The sequence below is a fragment of the Indicator indicator genome, chromosome Z, assembly GCF_027791375.1.
Source record: "Indicator indicator isolate 239-I01 chromosome Z, UM_Iind_1.1, whole genome shotgun sequence".
In the NCBI taxonomy this organism is placed as follows: domain Eukaryota; kingdom Metazoa; phylum Chordata; class Aves; order Piciformes; family Indicatoridae; genus Indicator; species Indicator indicator.
The window spans coordinates 2,151,780-2,169,863 of record NC_072053.1 but is presented as its reverse complement, the minus strand read 5'-3'; the positions used below and the strand labels follow the sequence as shown (position 1 = coordinate 2,169,863).

General features: G+C 40.1%; 1 protein-coding gene across 1 annotated transcript in view; it reads left to right on the top strand.

Moving 5' to 3' along the window:
* Positions 1 to 18,084, top strand: part of ADGRV1 (adhesion G protein-coupled receptor V1) — a 366,634-nt gene that overhangs the window by 13,976 nt on the left and 334,574 nt on the right. The window contains exons 9-14 of the mRNA XM_054397457.1: positions 2,078 to 2,254; positions 3,706 to 3,929; positions 12,947 to 12,979; positions 15,205 to 15,331; positions 15,452 to 15,637; positions 16,588 to 16,768. Coding sequence (XP_054253432.1) covers positions 2,078 to 2,254; positions 3,706 to 3,929; positions 12,947 to 12,979; positions 15,205 to 15,331; positions 15,452 to 15,637; positions 16,588 to 16,768 — 928 coding nt within the window. The remainder of the gene's footprint in view (positions 1 to 2,077; positions 2,255 to 3,705; positions 3,930 to 12,946; positions 12,980 to 15,204; positions 15,332 to 15,451; positions 15,638 to 16,587; positions 16,769 to 18,084) is intronic.

Here is an 18,084-nt window from a genome sequence, read left to right as displayed (position 1 = left end):
GTTACATAAAGATTGCATGCTGGAATATTACAATACGTTAGTGTGTTTTACATCTGCAAGAGATCTGAAAGATCTACAGAAGAATTGAAATAGCCAGTTCCAAGCCCCTTTTAAATGATGGATTATACATAAAGAACTAAGGACGAGACACACATATGATAAGTATTTCAGAATGCAGGCACTTTGCCTGGCTTTTCAAACTGTGGATTCCAGGGAGGCAGGGGGTGAATGTTCTGTACTTTCTCCATGAACCATAAAAATCTTTTTGTTTGAGTAACCAAAATCAGAGGGGCTTTCCAGCACAAATAATTCATTTAGAGAAGGAAGAAAAATACCCCTATTTATCACTATGACAATCCCTCTACATTGTGAATAAATGATAATCTCAGTGAACATGTTTAGAATGAGAAGATTATGCAGAGTTTGTACTGGGCACAATAAACGATCAACTCAGGAATCAGGGGAGGAGGAGTGGAGGAGGAAGTGAAGCTTAAACACAGCTAGAGAATGGATGGAGGAACTGGAAAAGTGAGATTAACATTCTTCAGTGACATCTTCAATTAAATAACCAGCTGTAGTCTGAGGTGCAAGTTTTGGTATGGACAGGAAGATTAACTAATTTAATAAACTGATGGACACTATTACTCAATTCACAATGCATTCTTTTTTCCTCAGGAGCCTGATATGCTTTAAAAGGAAACACTGAACTCACAAACATATTTCCTTGATTCTTCATCAGTTAATACTTGAATCTCAAAGTTACAATCTCAAAGTTACTATACAGGATAAGAAGCATTGCACAATGTGACATTTTTCAGTTGTGTAGTATTTCAGAAACTTTACTGAGCCAACAAGCCCACCGTGATCCACCTGCACACTGTTAATTGCATGATCAGGGTCTGCTCTAAAAGAAAGCTTAGAAAACAAGTGAAACAAACAATCCCACCATCTGTTCCTCAGACTCAGTAACTAGCTGGTATGGTTAAGAATAAATTGCTGAATACACTATGAATGAATAAAACATTTCCATCTATCATCAAACAAACACTTCATGAATATTTTTGTGTGTTAGTCAAGCAATGGTAGAACAAAGTATGATACAGCCCAAGTGTTTGATATAGATTAATGTGCTAAGAATTAAAGTGCTTTAAAAAATTATCACTTAAAATGATTCATGATCAGTATATGGATTTAAATAAGACCACTTTCCCCTTCTCCAGTGAAACCTTACTAAGTGACAACATCTGATAACTCCAAGAAAAAAAACAATCAACAAATCGTCCTGTGGGAGTTAAAAGGTGATTGCCGTTGTTGGTTCATGCAGCAGTGCAAAGTTTGCAGAAGTATATCCAAATCAGTTATGGAAATACTTATTACAATGATTCATGTTGATAGGATCATATGGCATAGATTACATTTGAAGGAAATATTTAAACAGGCATGTCCTGCTTTCCCTGCTACTGTCAGTGCTGCTGTGTTCAGTGAGTAACATGTCCCATTCAAAGAAAGGGTAAATGTTTTCTTAGTTCTTCTTAGTATAAATAAGCCATCAGAAATGTGGTAAGACAACAGGAGACTACAGTTTTGAAATACTGCACTAGTTTTCAGTTTTGAATGCAATTTCTAATGGATTAGTTACTATAAATAGAGAAGTCGAAGTTGTATGAGAGGAGAAAGAAGATTGAATCATCTTTGGCTTCATCACAGGTTGTAAATCGTTATGGTTCTAGTGTCTCCAGCAGATTTGATCAATGCATGGCACAGAAAATGAAGTTAGGACAATAGCATGGGCCACTTGTCAAATCAATACTGTTGTGATTCATAGATGTAGCAAAGAATTGGCCAGTCTGTAAGGTTCTTTCTCCCTCTATATAGATTTAGTTGTGTCCACAAACATGATTTGCCTACAAGGGTTACCATGCTACTGACAAAGCTAAACAATATCCATTTCTTTGGCACACCTACTAAGAGAAATTTGTTCTGGAGATACATTGCTCCCTGCATATGAAACTTACTCTGAAATGTCAGAATTGTTTTGACTTGGAGCTAAGGTTTCTTTTTTTTTTTTTTCCTACAGCTGGAAAAAGTTGAGCTGGTGAATAGAATTCCTCTAGTCCCACCTCTGAGTCCTAGATTAGGTGAAATTCGAAATATTTCTCTGAGGATTACTCCAGATATTGCAAATGGAGAAATAGGCTTTATTAGCAACCTTCCAATTATTCTTTCTGAGCCAGAAGATTCCCCTGATACAGTGGTAAGCCAACCTTTTTATATTTTCCTTTAGCATAGAAAATGTATTTGGAGAACATAAAGTTTGCTGTGTTCAGTGTAACATTTGAAAGTTAATGTGAGGATAATCCTTCCTCTGAGTTCTGCATGATCTTAGATATTCCTCTGCTTAAAAAAAGGGGGGCGAGGGGGGCAAACAGGTCTGATAAAAATTGTCTGAAATAATATGTTAGTCATTATCAGAAGAAAGAGGTTGATCTTTCCTTTTTTCTGTAAGCATCTAAAACCATTTAAGTTTTGATGCTGACATGGAAAAATAAAATGATGCTGCAGACATCTGATCCAGCAGGGAGCTACCAGGGTGATTAAGGGACTGGAGCATGTGCGTTGCAAGGAGAGACTGAGAGTACTGGGGTTTTTCAGTCTGGAGAAGAGAAGACTGAGAGGGGTTTTAAAAATGTTTATAAATATCTGAGGGCTGAGTGTCAAGAGGGAGGGGACAGGCACCCTGTGGTAGGACAAGGGGCAATGGATATAAACTGCAGCACAGGAGGTTCCACCTCAACATGAGGAGGAAATTCTTCACTGTGAGGGTTACAGAGCATTGGAACTGGCTGCCCAGGGAGGCTGTGGAGTCTCCTTCTCTGGAGACTTTCAAGACTCATCTGGCTGCATTCCTGTGTGACCTGTGCTGGATTCTGTGGTCCTGCTCTGGCAGGGGGGTTGGACTTGATGGTCTTTGAACGTCCCTTCCAACCCCTAACATCCTGCGATCCTGTGATGATCTCTCAGCAAATACAAAAACAGTGATGTAAAGTAGTACTGATAACACTCCTAAATTTCATACAAATGTCTACATACCTTATAGCTGACTTACCTGTGAACATAAAATTTGGCTAGTGGGTGCATTTTCCAAAACTTACGACTTTTAGGTTTCTGAAAACCCAAAGATGTATTTTAAAAAGCACTGGAAAAAATATTTTTAAAGGTGTTTTCATCGTACATTTTTTCTTTCCCCTAGTTTTCTTCAATGAAATTGTCCCCAAAATTCTGAATCAGACAACTCATTTCTTCTTCTCAGGTTAAAAGTGCTAATTAAGCAGAGTACAGGTTGGCAGTGTACTTTAACAGTAAAATTATGATAGTTACATATAAAACCTAGGTTGTGTCTTGTTGAGCTGTGCACTGATTAAATCAGTCATGGAAGTATTTTTTGTGTTTATGGTTGCTTTGTAATTTGGGATATTAATAATCTGTTATCTCTACTGTCTATATAATTGGTAAGTGACTAAAAGGATAAGATTCAGTATCCATTTTCTTTGATATACCATGTTTGGTTTCATGTTTTATACATAGGTATGAGTGAAAAAAACCAAGGTGAGCATTCTGAGGCTCTTTTTGACACAGTAATCTTCATGGGGATAATTGTTTTTGCATCTAGTTTTACAAGTCACAACAGACTCATGTGTTTCCTAGGTTTCCATTGCACTGCATCGAGATGGGACTGACGGTCAGGCAACTGTCTTTTGGAGTTTGAAACCCTCAGGTCTCAATCAAAAGGCAGTAACACAGGATGACATCAGTCCTTTTAATGGCTCCGTTGTTTTCTTGTCTGGGCAAAGTGATACTACAATCAACATTACTATTAAAGCTGATGATATACCTGAAATGAATGAAACTGTGCTGTTAACTTTGGACAGGTATTGTAACCTAACTCTGTTCCTACGTATCAGTTGTAATACTCACTTTATATACAAAACATTACTGCAGTATTAATTAGGAGGTATTGCCTGTACTGTATTGATAAATGCCTGAAGGAGTATTAGTTCTTTGGTTCTGACTGTGTAGACATTCATTGACTGGAGATCAGTGTAAGGAACTGTGTTGCATTTATTATCTAATTAATTTGATTTGTTTATATTTTGATGAAAATAATGGGTGATGTTGAGAAAAATCTGTTCAGCTTTAATCTTTAGCTACAGCTCTTGGTGACAATGTATTTTTTCAGAAACCTATTGTTTTGTGAGATAAAGGGAAAAACTACAGTGAAAAATAGAAAGCAATACACAATTGTGTTTCTGTCAGGAAAAGATTTATAGCTAGGGTGTTATTCAGAGTTAGATCAGCTTTTTCTTTGTTTGATCTGCATATTCAGTATATCTTGCTCTTGCCAATTACATGCTTCCATCACAACTCCAGGCTTCCAAAATAGCCCATTGTGACCATTACCACACACTCTGGCTGCAAAGAGAGCACTGGTGTTTCTAAAGCACAGTTGTGGTCTCCCTACTGCAGGAAATCAGGATTATGGAATAATTAAAGTTGGAAGGGACCTCAGGAGTCACTACTTGTTCTTATCCAGGAGTATATTCCCTGTTTGATTTACTAACAGGAGAATCTTGGCTATGTCTTCTGTTCAGCTTCCAGCAATTCAATTGTATGTATAGTTCAGAAACACCACCACTTCTTCTACTACCTTCTATTAGTCTCAGGTACATTTTTCCACTTTTTCTGGAAATATAATAAAGTTCTGACAGCTGCAGTGTACACATTGAATATCTACTACTTGCACAGTCTTTACCTAATGCAGAGATATTCTTGTCCTATACAGAAAGTGCAAACTAGCTCTTGGGGGCTGCAGCATCAGATATCCATGATGATTACAATACTAGAAAACCAGCAAACAGCTCTTCAAGCTATTTTGGAAAGGCTGTTTTTTGGACATCATTCTGTCTCACAGGAAAGATGTTACTCCATTGCAGGATTGGCCTACTTCTGTAAAAGCTGGTGGATAAATCTAGTGCAGAATGAGTCACTGCATTTTACCTTGGCTGCTCACAGTGCTGAAAAGACAGTCCTGTTAAAGAAGGAAAAATAAAGAGACTATTACAAGTAGTTCTCTGCTTTCCTTCCTGTCAATGGAAGTGGTTTTCTCAAGTAATTCTTTAGAGTCTCTCGGATGATATGGGAATTGTATAATCATAGAATTGTCAAGGTTGGAAGGGACCTCAAGAGTCATCTAGTTCCACCCTCCTTGCCATGGGCAGGGACATCTCACATTAGATCAGGTTGTCCAGAACCACATCCAGCCTGGCCTTAAAAAACTCCAAGGATGGGGTTTCTACCACCTCCCTGGGCAGCCTGTTCTGGTGTCTCACCACTCTTACGGTGAAGAACTTCTTTCTAATGATTAAATCTCCCCTCCTCTAGCTTGGATCCATTTCCCCTAGTCCAATCACTACCTGACACCCTAAAAAGTCCCTCACCAGCTTTCTTGTAGGCCTCCTTCAGATACTGAAAGGCCACAATAAGGTCTCCTCAGAGCCTTCTCTTCTCCAGAATGAACAACCCCAACTCTTTCAGTCTGTGTCCGTAGGAGAGGTGTTCCAGCCCTCTGCTCATCCTGGTGGCCCGTCTCTGGACATGTCCCCACAGTACTGCAGGTGGGGTCTCACAAGAGTGGGGGGAGAAACTTAGATTAGAAACGAGGATCAAGGTTGTGCAGGAGTTGTATGAAGTGACTAGAAGTGGAAGGTTATGAAACAAAGAGGTAGACAGATGTCTGGGTAAACTTACAGCCTTCTCTGAGGGCATGACTCGATGGATAGATGACAGAAGGGCAGTAGATGTTGTCTCCCTTGATTTCAGCACAACTTTTGACACCATCTCCCATAGGCAGGCTTAGGAAATGTAGATTAGATGAATGGGCAGTGGGATGAATTGAAAACTGGCTGAAAGAGAAAGTTGAGGGTTGTGGTCAGTGGCACAGAGTCTAGTTGGAGGTCTGTAACAAGCGGTGTTACCTGGGGTCAGTATTAGGTCTAGTCTTGTTCAACATTGTTATGGGTTGAATTAAATACCCCAGTAACTTACTTTTTCAGAAATCTGCCCCAGAGAGCAAATCTCACCACACTCAGAACTGGGAAGTAAAAATAGAATTGTACTTACAAAAGAAACTAAATATAACAGTGTAAAAGGCAATAAACATGTACACAGTGAATATATATAGAGAGAGCTTAACAACAGCACAGGACCCCCTTGTACCTTTGATTCAGCTCCTTGTCCCCTCTTGGGGACAAAAGGCCCCAAGAAAGCTGTACAAACACGTGCTAGCTCAGCCACCCCCTCCCCCTGTGCCTTTATAAAAGCCAAATAGAAAAGCTACCAAGGTCAGAAGTGAGGATAGCACAGCCCATATTTCAAAAGCAGAGCCAGCAGCAAAAGAGCCATCAGCAAAGGAGCCAGCAGCAAAGAGAACAAACAATGCTTCAAGATTAAAGTCTTCAGTACACTAATGGAATTATGTTAACCTATCTGTTGTTGTTATTCTGTATCCAATCCCTTACGTTATTTATCTTCTACTCAAAAATCTCTGGAATGTTCCTATTCACAATTAGCATCTAACCTAGGAACTACCTCAAACCACTACAAATATATTCATCAAAGACCTGGATGAAGGACTGGAGTGTACCATCAGTAGGTTTGCTGATAGTATAAAGCTGGGAGGGGTGGCTGACACACCAGAGTACTGTGCTGCCATCCAGTGTGGCCTGGACAGGCTGGAGAGTTGGGCAGAGGTGTAGGGTGTCCTGCACCTAGGGTACAGGTTAGAGGCTGACCTGCTGGAAAGCAGCTCTGGGTGTGCTGGTGGACAACATGATGACTCTGAGCCAGAGTGGCCAAGAAGGCCAGTGGCATCTTGGGGTGCATCAAGGAGAGTGTGTGGCAAGCTGGTCAAGGAGGGTTATCCTCCCTCTCGACTCTACCCTGGTGAGGTCTCGTCTGAAAACTGAGTTTAGTTCTGGACTCCCCATTCCAAGAAGGGCCAGGAACTGCTTGAAAGGATCCGGCAAAAGGCTAGGAAGATGATTAGGGAATTAGAACATCTCTCTTAGAAAGAAAGGGTGAGGGACTTGGGGCTTTTGAGCCTAGAGAAGAGGAGACTGAAGGAGAACCTCACCAGTGCTTATAAATACTTAAAGGATGAGTGTCAGGATGGGGCCAGGCTTTTTTTCAATGTTGCCTAGTGACAGCACAAGATGTAGAGGGCACAAACTTGAGCATAGGAAGTTCCATCTAACCTGAGGAGGAAATTCTTGACTTTGAGGGTGGTGGAGCACTGTAACATGTTGCCCAGAGAGGTAGTGGAGTCTCCATCTCTGGAGTCATTAAAAACCCACCTGTGCAGCCTGCCCTAGGTGAACCTGCTCTGGCAGTGGTTCTTGGACTAGATGATTGAGTCCTTTCCAGCCCCTATCATTCTGTGATTCTGTGATCAAGTTATGAGAGCTTTGCATGTGTGGTTAACTACAGCTTTTTGCCACTTGGGCTGAGCATTAACCCTAGGCTGTGCCTTGGGAATGATGGCTGCTGAGCAAACGTAACCACTGTTTTGCTTTTACTGTGCGTGGTGGGACTGTCAGCTTCTGGTGATCATGAAGTGGCTGGTGAAAAGTGTGCCAGTAGTAAGCAGCTTTCCCACACTTGACAAGGTCAGACAGTGAGGTAAGGAACAGGTGGTGTAGCCTGGAAAAAGAAGAAAATAAGGAGGAGATAAAATGTGAACTTTTCTCTAGACCCAGATAGTGTCCCTTAAGGCCATGAGTAACATTTGGCAACTTGGACATTACCAGGAGCCAAGAATGGAATGACTGCAAAGATCATCCTTTCAGTGCTGGAGATGACTCTCCAAATCAGGGTTGAAGGATACTGGCAGGGTTATGTGTGTAAGCTTGTGGTGTTGCTTTCTGCATGGTGTGTATTTTCTGGAGGAACAGAAGACTTCAGTTTCCAAGGCTGGGAGCCAGCAGCTCACAGCAGCAGTGAATTAGCATGAAAACAAAGATGCACTGTGCTGTGGATGTGCTTGTACTCTTCTATAAATTGTAGCTTAAGTCAGTAGGGAAACGGAGCTTGTAAGAAGTTTAATGAAACTATAGGCGTAGAAATACATTCATAAGTGTTCTATTTACTTCAATTAGTAATAGCATGGATAAAATAATAAAAATAATTAGTTCTTACATGGATACATTATTTACAACTCAGCGGGGTTGTTAGGGCAGTTTAGATTTTAAACAAGCTTTGATTGCCCCCATCACAATAAAAAAACAAAACAAAAGCAACAAACAAAAAGACATCCAACAAAAAACACACAAAAAACCTGTAGGAGAGGTTAAAAATAGTATTTTCCTTCCTTGCTTTGTGGCTTCTGTCCATAGACAATAAATACTGAAAATAACTGTGAATTGGAGGCCAATGCATGTCAAGAAGGACAAGTTTCCAAACAGGACAGATGAGCAATAAAGGAGTAAGACAGTCCTGTACCTGCTGAAGCTTCCTCATATTTTCTTTCTTCAGGAGCAGTTTCAAATTGAATGCCTGCCTATATCTGAACAGGCATGAATTGAGACCAAACATAAATAAAACCAGATGTCTGAAGTAAAATCTGTGTGAGAAAGAAAAGGCCTTGGTCTTCTTGGTGGTGCTGAAAGTGAGAAGTTGTGGACTTTGGCATCTGGGAGCAGCAATATACGAATAAATGGATTTTAATTTGTGAGGGTGATAATCCATGAACAGATGACTGTTTAAATAGTCCTTATGCTCAATTTCTTTTTTGAGTCATGACACACATAATTTAGGATGCCAGAACAGATTCATAGATGTATGTTATGGCCTAAATCTCATTTACTACATATAATTAAGCAAAACTGAAGCAATCTAACTCGGAGATTTTTATAGTTCTAGTGATGTCTGTGATGAGATGCAAGATTTTACAGGCTGAAATTCTGTCTTAGGTAAAGGTAGAAAATAGATTTTTTTTTTTGAAGTTGCAAATGCAAAATAGGTTTTGACTATTTCATTGTTAAATGTCTGGCAGTTTTTTATCACTTTTGTGTTTTAAGAGATTACTTTGTGACTGAAAGGTAACAAATCATAGAAGGCCTGTTTAATGCACTGCATACTGTCTGTGGTGCTTAATTCAGGGCTGGAGTAATGTTTTATGTGTTGAGGGCTGCTGTCTGCACTGACATGCACAGAAAGACTAATGGAGCTGGGATTTTCTTCTAACTTGGTGATTTCCTGTGGTTAGTGTTGGTTCTGAAATTATCTTTTTTAGTTAAGTAGGTTTTTTTTCTATGTGATACTATATGAATTAACTCTTTCAGTGTAAACCCTTTTTTTCTTCAAGGATTTGATCAGACTTTGTTCCAATGGGGAAAAAGTGATTTGAAAATATTAGTAGAATGTTTAAATGAGAGTAGCTGGACACCTACTGCCAGCTTTTATTACTTTTCACAATAAAAAAGCCATATATCTCCTGCTATGAGTAATAAAAATTAAAATAGCCTCCAAAATCAAATAATTCATGGATTAAACCTGTAGATAAGGTGTTCCCTCTGATGAGAAGCACTGTGGAATTTATAATGTGGTAAATCCTGCTTTAATAGTGTTCTTTAAAGCTAGGTCCTGCTACTAATTAAATCAGTAGATAATTCTGAAAAATGGAAGAAGTGAACACTGATTGCGAATCTAGGAAGCAAATTAAGTTAACATTCCAGAAGCAACCTGAATCTACCTTTTCAGAGAAAAAAGGGAGTTTTTAGGCACATGTTTAGAATAGTAACAGCAATACAGGCTCACAGTTGAAATTCAGTTTTGCAGGTGCCTTTCAAAATATTCTCTTTCTACATATTCCAATTCTTGGTGAGAAGATACCAAATTTGACCACGCTACATCTCACATTAGTTATTATTTTGTTTGCAGTTATATTCAGTTCGTTAAAATATTGAAACGGAATATTAAAAATGTGAAAAAATACTGAATATTAAACTGGGTCAAAAATCTTCTTTCTGCAATTTTGTAGTGCTTCAATGTGTTTCAAAATGGGCTTCTGTTAGTTGCCCTATTTGATCTGTAGCTCTTGATAAATAATAATTAAGTTTTCGTAAAAGAAATAATTTCCCTAATACTGAACTTTTTCACATGAGATCTGTCAAATTGGAAGTTTGTTTTTGTTTCTGTTTTTTCAATTGCTGTTTTAGCTTTTAGCATTACTTCTGAATGCCTTTACCAGGGCAAACCATGGATGTTGGAAGTTCTGAAGAGCCATTTCTGTTGTGTTTGCATAGTGCTGTTACAGGAATGCCTAAGGAGATAGTTTCCCATATCACCAAGAGTGAAACAGGGCTAAGCTGATCCTATGCACTCTGTGGCAGTTTGGACTTCTCAGTGCTGAAGGGACTATACCTGAACAGCACATTGTACTTACTAGCCATGTAGCAGGAGCTGATGGCTGGTGGCCTTTGAGCTTTGTGGTGGCATAGCCTGATGACTGGTTGGGCAGACACCATTCCCATTGCCCCAGGTGAAAAGGAAGAGCAGTCTGGAGCTGGTAACTGAGTGCAACCTGGAGTGCAGGCCATCAGGCAAGGTCATGGTGGTGGGGCAGGTCAGGCCAAGAACACTTGTGTTTAAGATGGATTATGGTTCCTGGGGTCAGGCAGTCACCAGACAAGGAGGTAAAATCCAGGGTAAAGTCAGGAGGTCTCCCTGGTCCAGGGGTGGTATGAGAATTTGTGTATGTGTATCTCAGAGTATAAACATGGAATCACAGAACACCAAGGGTTGGAAGAGACCTCTGGAGATCATCCAGTCCACAGCAGCTTGCCCAGGATCACAGTGTCCAGGCGGGTGTGGAATCACTCCAGAGAAGGAGACTCCACAACCTCTCTGGGCAGCCTGCTCCAGGGCTCCAGCACTCCCATGCCAAAGAAATTCTCCCATATGTTTAGGTGAAAACTCTTGGGTTCCAGTTTGCTTTAGCTGACACAATGGTTCCTATTGTGTACAAGGGTTGTTGCCCAAGAGTTGTAGGCCTAAGCCTGGATGCTTCTATTCCATTTTTGTATAGACCCTCATAATCTTATTTGAATGGTGACCAATATTTATTGTCTTAAAGCAGTGATAGCAATCTGTCCAGTCATGCAGACAAAACATGATATTATCAGTCAATCCATCAATCAAGTGATCCTAGTGTGGAAAATGGGACTTGAATGGAGAAGGCTCTCTCACAATGAATTTCTTTAGCAGTTGATGGGCAGAATCTCTCTAGTTGCTCTCTGACCTAGGAGTTCTCTATATTCTGATCGGAGTTATACTGTGACAGCTTAAAAGTAGTGAAGTGTTGCCAGTCCTTTCAGTCCTTTGAAATGACACCTGGAGATGCTGAAGATATGGTGCCTTGTGAATTTCATTTCCACTACCCTCTGCATTTCTACAGTGCTGCTGTTGAACATTGCAACACAGTATTAACTTCTAGCACTACTTCTCAGTTCATCCTAACAAGAGTTTTGGATTTTTTTTGAATCTGAGCTGTATTAGGACTCAGGCAGTGTAACTTCATGAAGCTGAAAAGGATTTTTATTTCTGGTATTCTCTTTCACTTTCTGATGAATGTTATGTCTTAACTACTTAAGCTTGTACCCACATATCTAAAACTCACTTGACCTAATGGTTCATTTCTATGCTCTGTTGTAAATTATATTACTAACAGCTTAATGACGTAATTATATTTTAGCATTGCTAACTCTGGAATTTTCTCCTTCATCTTTTCATTGTATTAACACTTTGATGGTTATGGAATGCTTCTGTTTATGTTTCTGAAGGAAGAATGTCTCAGTGTATAGTATTTAAAAACTACCCTCTCTGTAAATGAATGAGAAATGTCTAGTAACTCAGATCTCCTGTTGGAAAGAACATACCTGCAAGTGTATTTGCCTTTTGCTTTAACCAAATGCTGTTGAACTCTTGAGTTCTTTTTGAGATTAGTGAAGTCAGAATTTAACTCTCTAATGCTGTGTTAATCTGTTTTGGTAGAAGAGTCAGGTTTTTTTATGTAATATGTATTTATTTTAAGGTGAAAAAGTCAAAATACATGATTGCCACTGCAGAATAATACTTCCTTTTCATCTGACTTGATGAGGTAGTTTTGTCATAAGGGCTTGGCCAAAACAGAACCAATTGGGAGACTAGTAAATACTCTTATTTTCGTGGTTGGGTTGGTTGTGTGTGTTTGGTGGTTTGTTTTTTTGTTTTTTATTTGTTTGCTTTGATTTTGTTATATTTTTATATTGGTGTTTTTAATTTGGTCACCTAGTTAACTAAAATACTTCCTAAAATAAAATTTGATGCAATGTTGTGCCAAAATAGTTTCTTGCATGTGGCTATTACAACTCCCACTGTGTTTATCTGGTTTCACCATGACTTTGGCAGATTGATGAATTAACATGCCATGAAGGCATGTAGATCTTGATTTTTTTTTTTTAAGTGAAGGGCTATTTACAATACTGGCTGGTGTTGCAGTTGTGAGCAGGCATGGAGGTTGGCAGTAACTGAGCACTTGGGCGAGGGTTTGGGAGGGTATATCATGAATGGTTCTTGACATACTGAATTGGTCATGTAGTCATTTCTCCTGAGTGGGAACTGCCCACTTGCTGGCATTTGTCAACAGGAAAATTCCAAGCAAGTAGAGTTCCCATAAAGTGAACTTTATAAGTGTTTGAAAAGGAAAAAAAAAGCTTTGTGCTGTTAGGTTGTTTTTATTATTATTGTTGTTGTTATTATTATTTTACTATTAGTGCTACTGAAATCCTAGCAAGTGGCACTTCCATGCCTTTCCCCACCCCTTCTCTTTCTTGCATTCTTTCTGTGTTGACAGGGTAGAAACTGAAAGGTTTGTGGTGTACTTCGGGTAAGTGCAGTGAACTGTGGTTTGTCTTCAGTGAATCAGTGCTTTGTTTTACAAGTGACTGGTTTGGACAGAATCTGTCTTTATAGTTTCTTTCCCTCTCAGGAATCATGTCTTCTGCATCTCTTCAGACAATGCATGCTTGCCCTTTGGTGTTCAGTTTGATGGCATGGGGTTGTGGTTTGAAGGCGTTTCTTTCTTTAGGATCTGTGAATGATGGAAGTTATGAATGCATGGCTCACTGTTTGATACTTGAGCATTTGATGTAATAACGGATTAGTTGTTTTAAACTGACGGAAGTAATACTTGCCCCAGCTAAGTGTTTGAACAGGGTAGAATTCTGTGGTCAAAGATGAACAGTTCTCTTGGTTTTGAATAACCTACATTTAGTTAAGTTAATAAAAGTTATTGTATCTGCAGATAGAATGTCTTATTGTGCAATAAACATGGTATGTTACCCTTTTAGATAGATATTTCTTGGTTTACACCTTATATCCTCCCTGTAGACTTTGCTACAAGACATATTTGTTTATTTCTTAAATAACTGGGCGTTCCAGTTATTTATGGAGTGTTTGTGGAAACAGTTCCAAAACTGATTTCAAATATTGGGTGTAATAGATCACATTTCTTCCTACATGAAATAATGTTTCATGAAGTCTGGGTTGTAGTGCAAAGAAACCATAAAATATATTTATAATATGTTTGGCCAAGAGTTGACATTTTCTTCCAGGAAGCATGGAAGACGCACAGGAGTCTAAACACATAAAACGCCAACTAATAAACCTCATCCAAACCATCAGTCTGAAGGTACATTTGTGATACATCCTTCAGTATCAGTTTTTCTGGCATTTTTAATCACAGGTTACATTTGTTTTGGTTGGAAGAGATCAAGTACAACCGTTCACTCAGCACTGCCAGGTAGCCACTAAAACCATGATCCTCAGCACCACATCTACATGGCTTTTAAATCTCTCCAGGGACAGTGAATCCACCACTGACCTGTTCAGGGCCTGGCAATCCTTTGAAGGAAGAAGTTGTTCCTCATGTCCAACCTGAACCTTCCCTGACACAATTTGAGGCTGTTTTCCTCTTGTCCTTTTACTTGATTCTTGGGAAAAGAGACCAACCTCCACCTCCCTCTGGCCTCCTTTCAGGAAATTGTAGACAGCAGTGAAGTCTCTGCTCAGTCTCCTCTTCTCCAGACTGAACAACTCCAGCTGGCCTAAAACCGTGCCCAGTGATGGGGGATGGTCCCTGCCCTGGTCCTGCTGGCCACACTATTGCTGATAGAAGCCAGGATGCTGTTGGCCTTCTTGGGTGCCTGATCACGCTTGGTCCTTGCATAAACGTGAAGCAGGCACTCATATAGCTGATGTCAACGTGTATTTCCACAGTCACAGTCTCAAGGTGCCCAATTCCAAGTACCAGTATAAAATCATGTCATTGAAAATTACCACACCTGAGGAAATAAATGCAAGAAATGTGCAGTGCTTCTGTTGTGTGATGTAGCCCATTCATGTTCATAAGACCTAAGAGGTTATGTAGCACTAGGCCAAGGAGACAAATCCTCCACCAAGAATAGCTCTATTTGATCATGTTCACCATATGCTTTTAGGGAGCAGGTTTGTGAGTAAAGGAGGAGAAAAGGCATGAGTCTGAGCTATCTACAGTAGGTCCAACACTTACTAGAGTCAGACTGGGACCATACAGGTAGTGCACACATCTTACAGAAGGCAAATTGACACAGAGATGAGGATGAAATCCACTGGGGTAAGTCTCCTCCTCTTGACAATAGCAAATTTTGCAGAAAAGGGTAAGAATGTGCATTCCCCAATGTAATTTCTATTTGTTTATGGGATTTTGGATGGTTCTCTGCATTACATTCCAAGTACAAAGTAATACTTGAATGTAACTCTAATTTTTTAGTGCATGAATCTGTTTATCTTCCCCTGTGTTGTCTGCATGTGTGACTAACAATATCCAGAATCACCAATTATGAAAACTACTGAGGAAAAAAAAAAACAATAACCAGAAATTCAGAAGTAGGAGGTGTTTTTACAGATGGATAAACCGTATTGTTGTTCTCAATTTCTTTTAGTCTTTGAAGGTAGTGGTTTCCATAATTTGCTCATAAAATTCACCAGTCTTCTGATGCGCTTCATGTAGGTATGGATTTCCTTCCCAAACAGAGTTGTCATTCAGAACCCCTCTCTTGCCTTCCTTCTCAGGGTCAGTGTGGAAAATCAAATACTGAAATATGGGTTTACTACTCGTGAAATTATTATTTTGGAAAATGATGATCCTGGAGGAGTGTTTGAATTTTCTCCCTCTTCCAGAGGTCCCTACAGTATCAAGGTAGCTATCTGAGTGATTTCTTTTAATCATTATGGACAACTTAGTTTCAGCAGAGTGCTAGAAAATAGATGGATTTTCTGTTTTGTGTGTGTTTTTTTTTTTTTTTTTTTTTTTTTACAGGAAGGGGAGTCTGTTGAACTACAGATTGTTCGTAGTAGAGGAAGTCTTGTCAGGCAGTTTCTGCTCTACACTGTAGAACCAAGAGACAATAATGAGTTTTATGGAAGCACAGGAGTTCTGGAATTCAAACCTGGTGAAAAAGAGATCATACTTACTCTTCTGACGAGGATGGATGGAATTCCAGAGGTGAAAATTAATATTTTTCTCTTTTCAAATTGTGATCACAGGCATCTTAGTTTGTCACTTATTGACATACAGGCAAATATGTAGGAGCAAATATGTAATGGCTTTTCTCCAGAATGTCTTCCCAACCTCCAGAACAGAGATAATTTAAAGATGTCTTTGGGTTTAATAGTCCTTAGTGGGTTTTTCCTTGTGAATTGAAACAGTTGTGCTTTGAATCCATTAGCATCCATGGCATTCTGTGTTCTACAGTGCCATAGTTTAATGATCTCTCTGTAAAGAGCCACTTCCGTCTTGTTTCATATAGAATGGTTTGGGTTAGAAGGAACCTTAAAGATCATCTAGTTCCAACCCCCCTTGCCATGAGCAGGGATACCAGGGATTTGTTTTCTAGTAATCCTCTGCCAGTTTCACACAGTGCTCTGTTTGCCAGAGAGATAAATTAGATGCAATACTTGTCTTAATGTTCCTTGAAGTTCCCTGAATTACCTGTGAGCTTTTTTCAAGAAATATATGAGGTACAAAACCAGTTAGATTAAAAAAGCAAGCTGATACATTATTTTTAATTACTGTCACTTAGTTTAAAATCTTTGCTTTGCCTTCTGGAATGCAAAATGCAAAATGCAAAATGCAAAATGCACCTTTCAGGGATCATTACAGATACATTTGTACCAGAGGACTGATGTGATTCTAAGTACACAAAAATAAGTCCTTGCCTAACATAATGCTAAATGTTTTGAGAAAACAGTCCTATCAGAGTTAGAAATGTCTAATTATTTATTTGTTCTGATGGCAGTCTACAAACACATTGTGCATGTAGAAAGGGTGTGTGATTCCATTTTGTCTGATTTTATTACCTCTTTCTGCCTGCCAAGGGACTGTGGATGTTTGCTTGCTTGTTTTGGATGTGAATATTGAATGCATTTTATTCTGACTGAGTTTCCCTCTTCTAGCTGGATGAGATGTATTCTGTAGTACTCAGTGGCTACACTGAAATGCCAGGCAAGCTGGGGAGTGCCACAAGGGTCAATATAACCATTTTGAAGAATGATGATCCACATGGTGTCATTCAGTTTCTACCTGATGAACTATCAGTGACAATAAAGGAAAGTAAAGGAGATCTCATCTACACTGGTAATTCTTTTTAAATAGTTCCTGCTTTATCTTCTTTATGCTCCTGCAAGGCTGCTTTTCCCATTTCTTCTTTCTAGGAGAATCATATAATAGTAACAGTTGGACCTCTGTGGATCACTGGTCCAACCCCTGTACTAAAGCAGGGTCACTCACAACAGGTTGCCCAGGATCACAATGGCCAGGTGGGTTTGGAATCTCTCCGAAGAAGGAGACTCTACAACCTCTCTGGACAGCCTGCTTTAGTGCTCCAGCGCTCTCACAGTAAAGAAGTTTCTCCTTCTATTTAATGGAACCTCATGGGTTTCAGTTTTCATCCGTTGCCACTGGGCACCACCAAGGGTCTAGCCCCATCCTGACTAGATGTTGATGGGCATTGATAAGATCCCTTCTCAGGCTTCTCTTCTCCAGGCTAAACAGCCCCAGGGCTCTCAACCTTTCCTGCTCACAGAGATGGTCCAGTCCCTTCAGCACCTTTGTAGCCTCTGCTGAGTTTTCCCCAGTAGTTCATGTCTCTCCTGAACCTGGGGAGCTGAGATCAGTGTATGACTCAAGTCTCCACTCAGCAGTTTCCAGAGTGGTGCACTGCCAGCATGATGAACAGTGGGTCACAGAACACCCGAATGGGCTCCCCAGAGAGGTTGTGGAGTCCCCTCTGGAGACTTTCAAGCCCTGTATGGATGTTTTCCTATATGACCTGCACTAGATTCTATGATCCTTCTCTGGCAGAGGGGTTGGACTTGATAATTTCTGGAGGTTTAGGCTGGGTGCCTCCTATTGCTGCCACATGAATTACACCTCTGGTGTCCCAGGTGCCCACCTGATGGGCGTATTTCTACCCATAAATCCTGCACCCTATCAATCCATCTGCAAAGCCATTCTCTTCCTCTTTCTTCCCTCTCTGCTCTCATGGGAGATGCTCTCTCTTTCGGGTAATGCTGAGGGAGTATCTCAAAGCCTCATAGGCCTGTCTAGGCCTAATGCCAGGAGGAGAAAGGAAGGGGGAGGCAGTCTCAGACCTGGCCAGCCTGAGACTCGCCTAGCAGTGGGGGGGAAGAAAGAGCCCTGGGGGTTTGGGTATACCCTCAGGTGGGAGAAGGGAAGGATTGGAAAGCTTTTGGGGTTATCTAAGGGGCTCTGTATGCTTTGGGATACTCTTTGCCACTATGCTTTGTAGTTTTCTGTAGCTCCACCAATCGCTTTTCCATTTAAACTTTCCATCACTCTCCAATCCATTTGTGTGAGTGTCATTCTTTTGTCCTTGTCGGGGCAAGAGAGGATCTGTCTGACCTCAAACCATCACACCCCTACCATCCTGT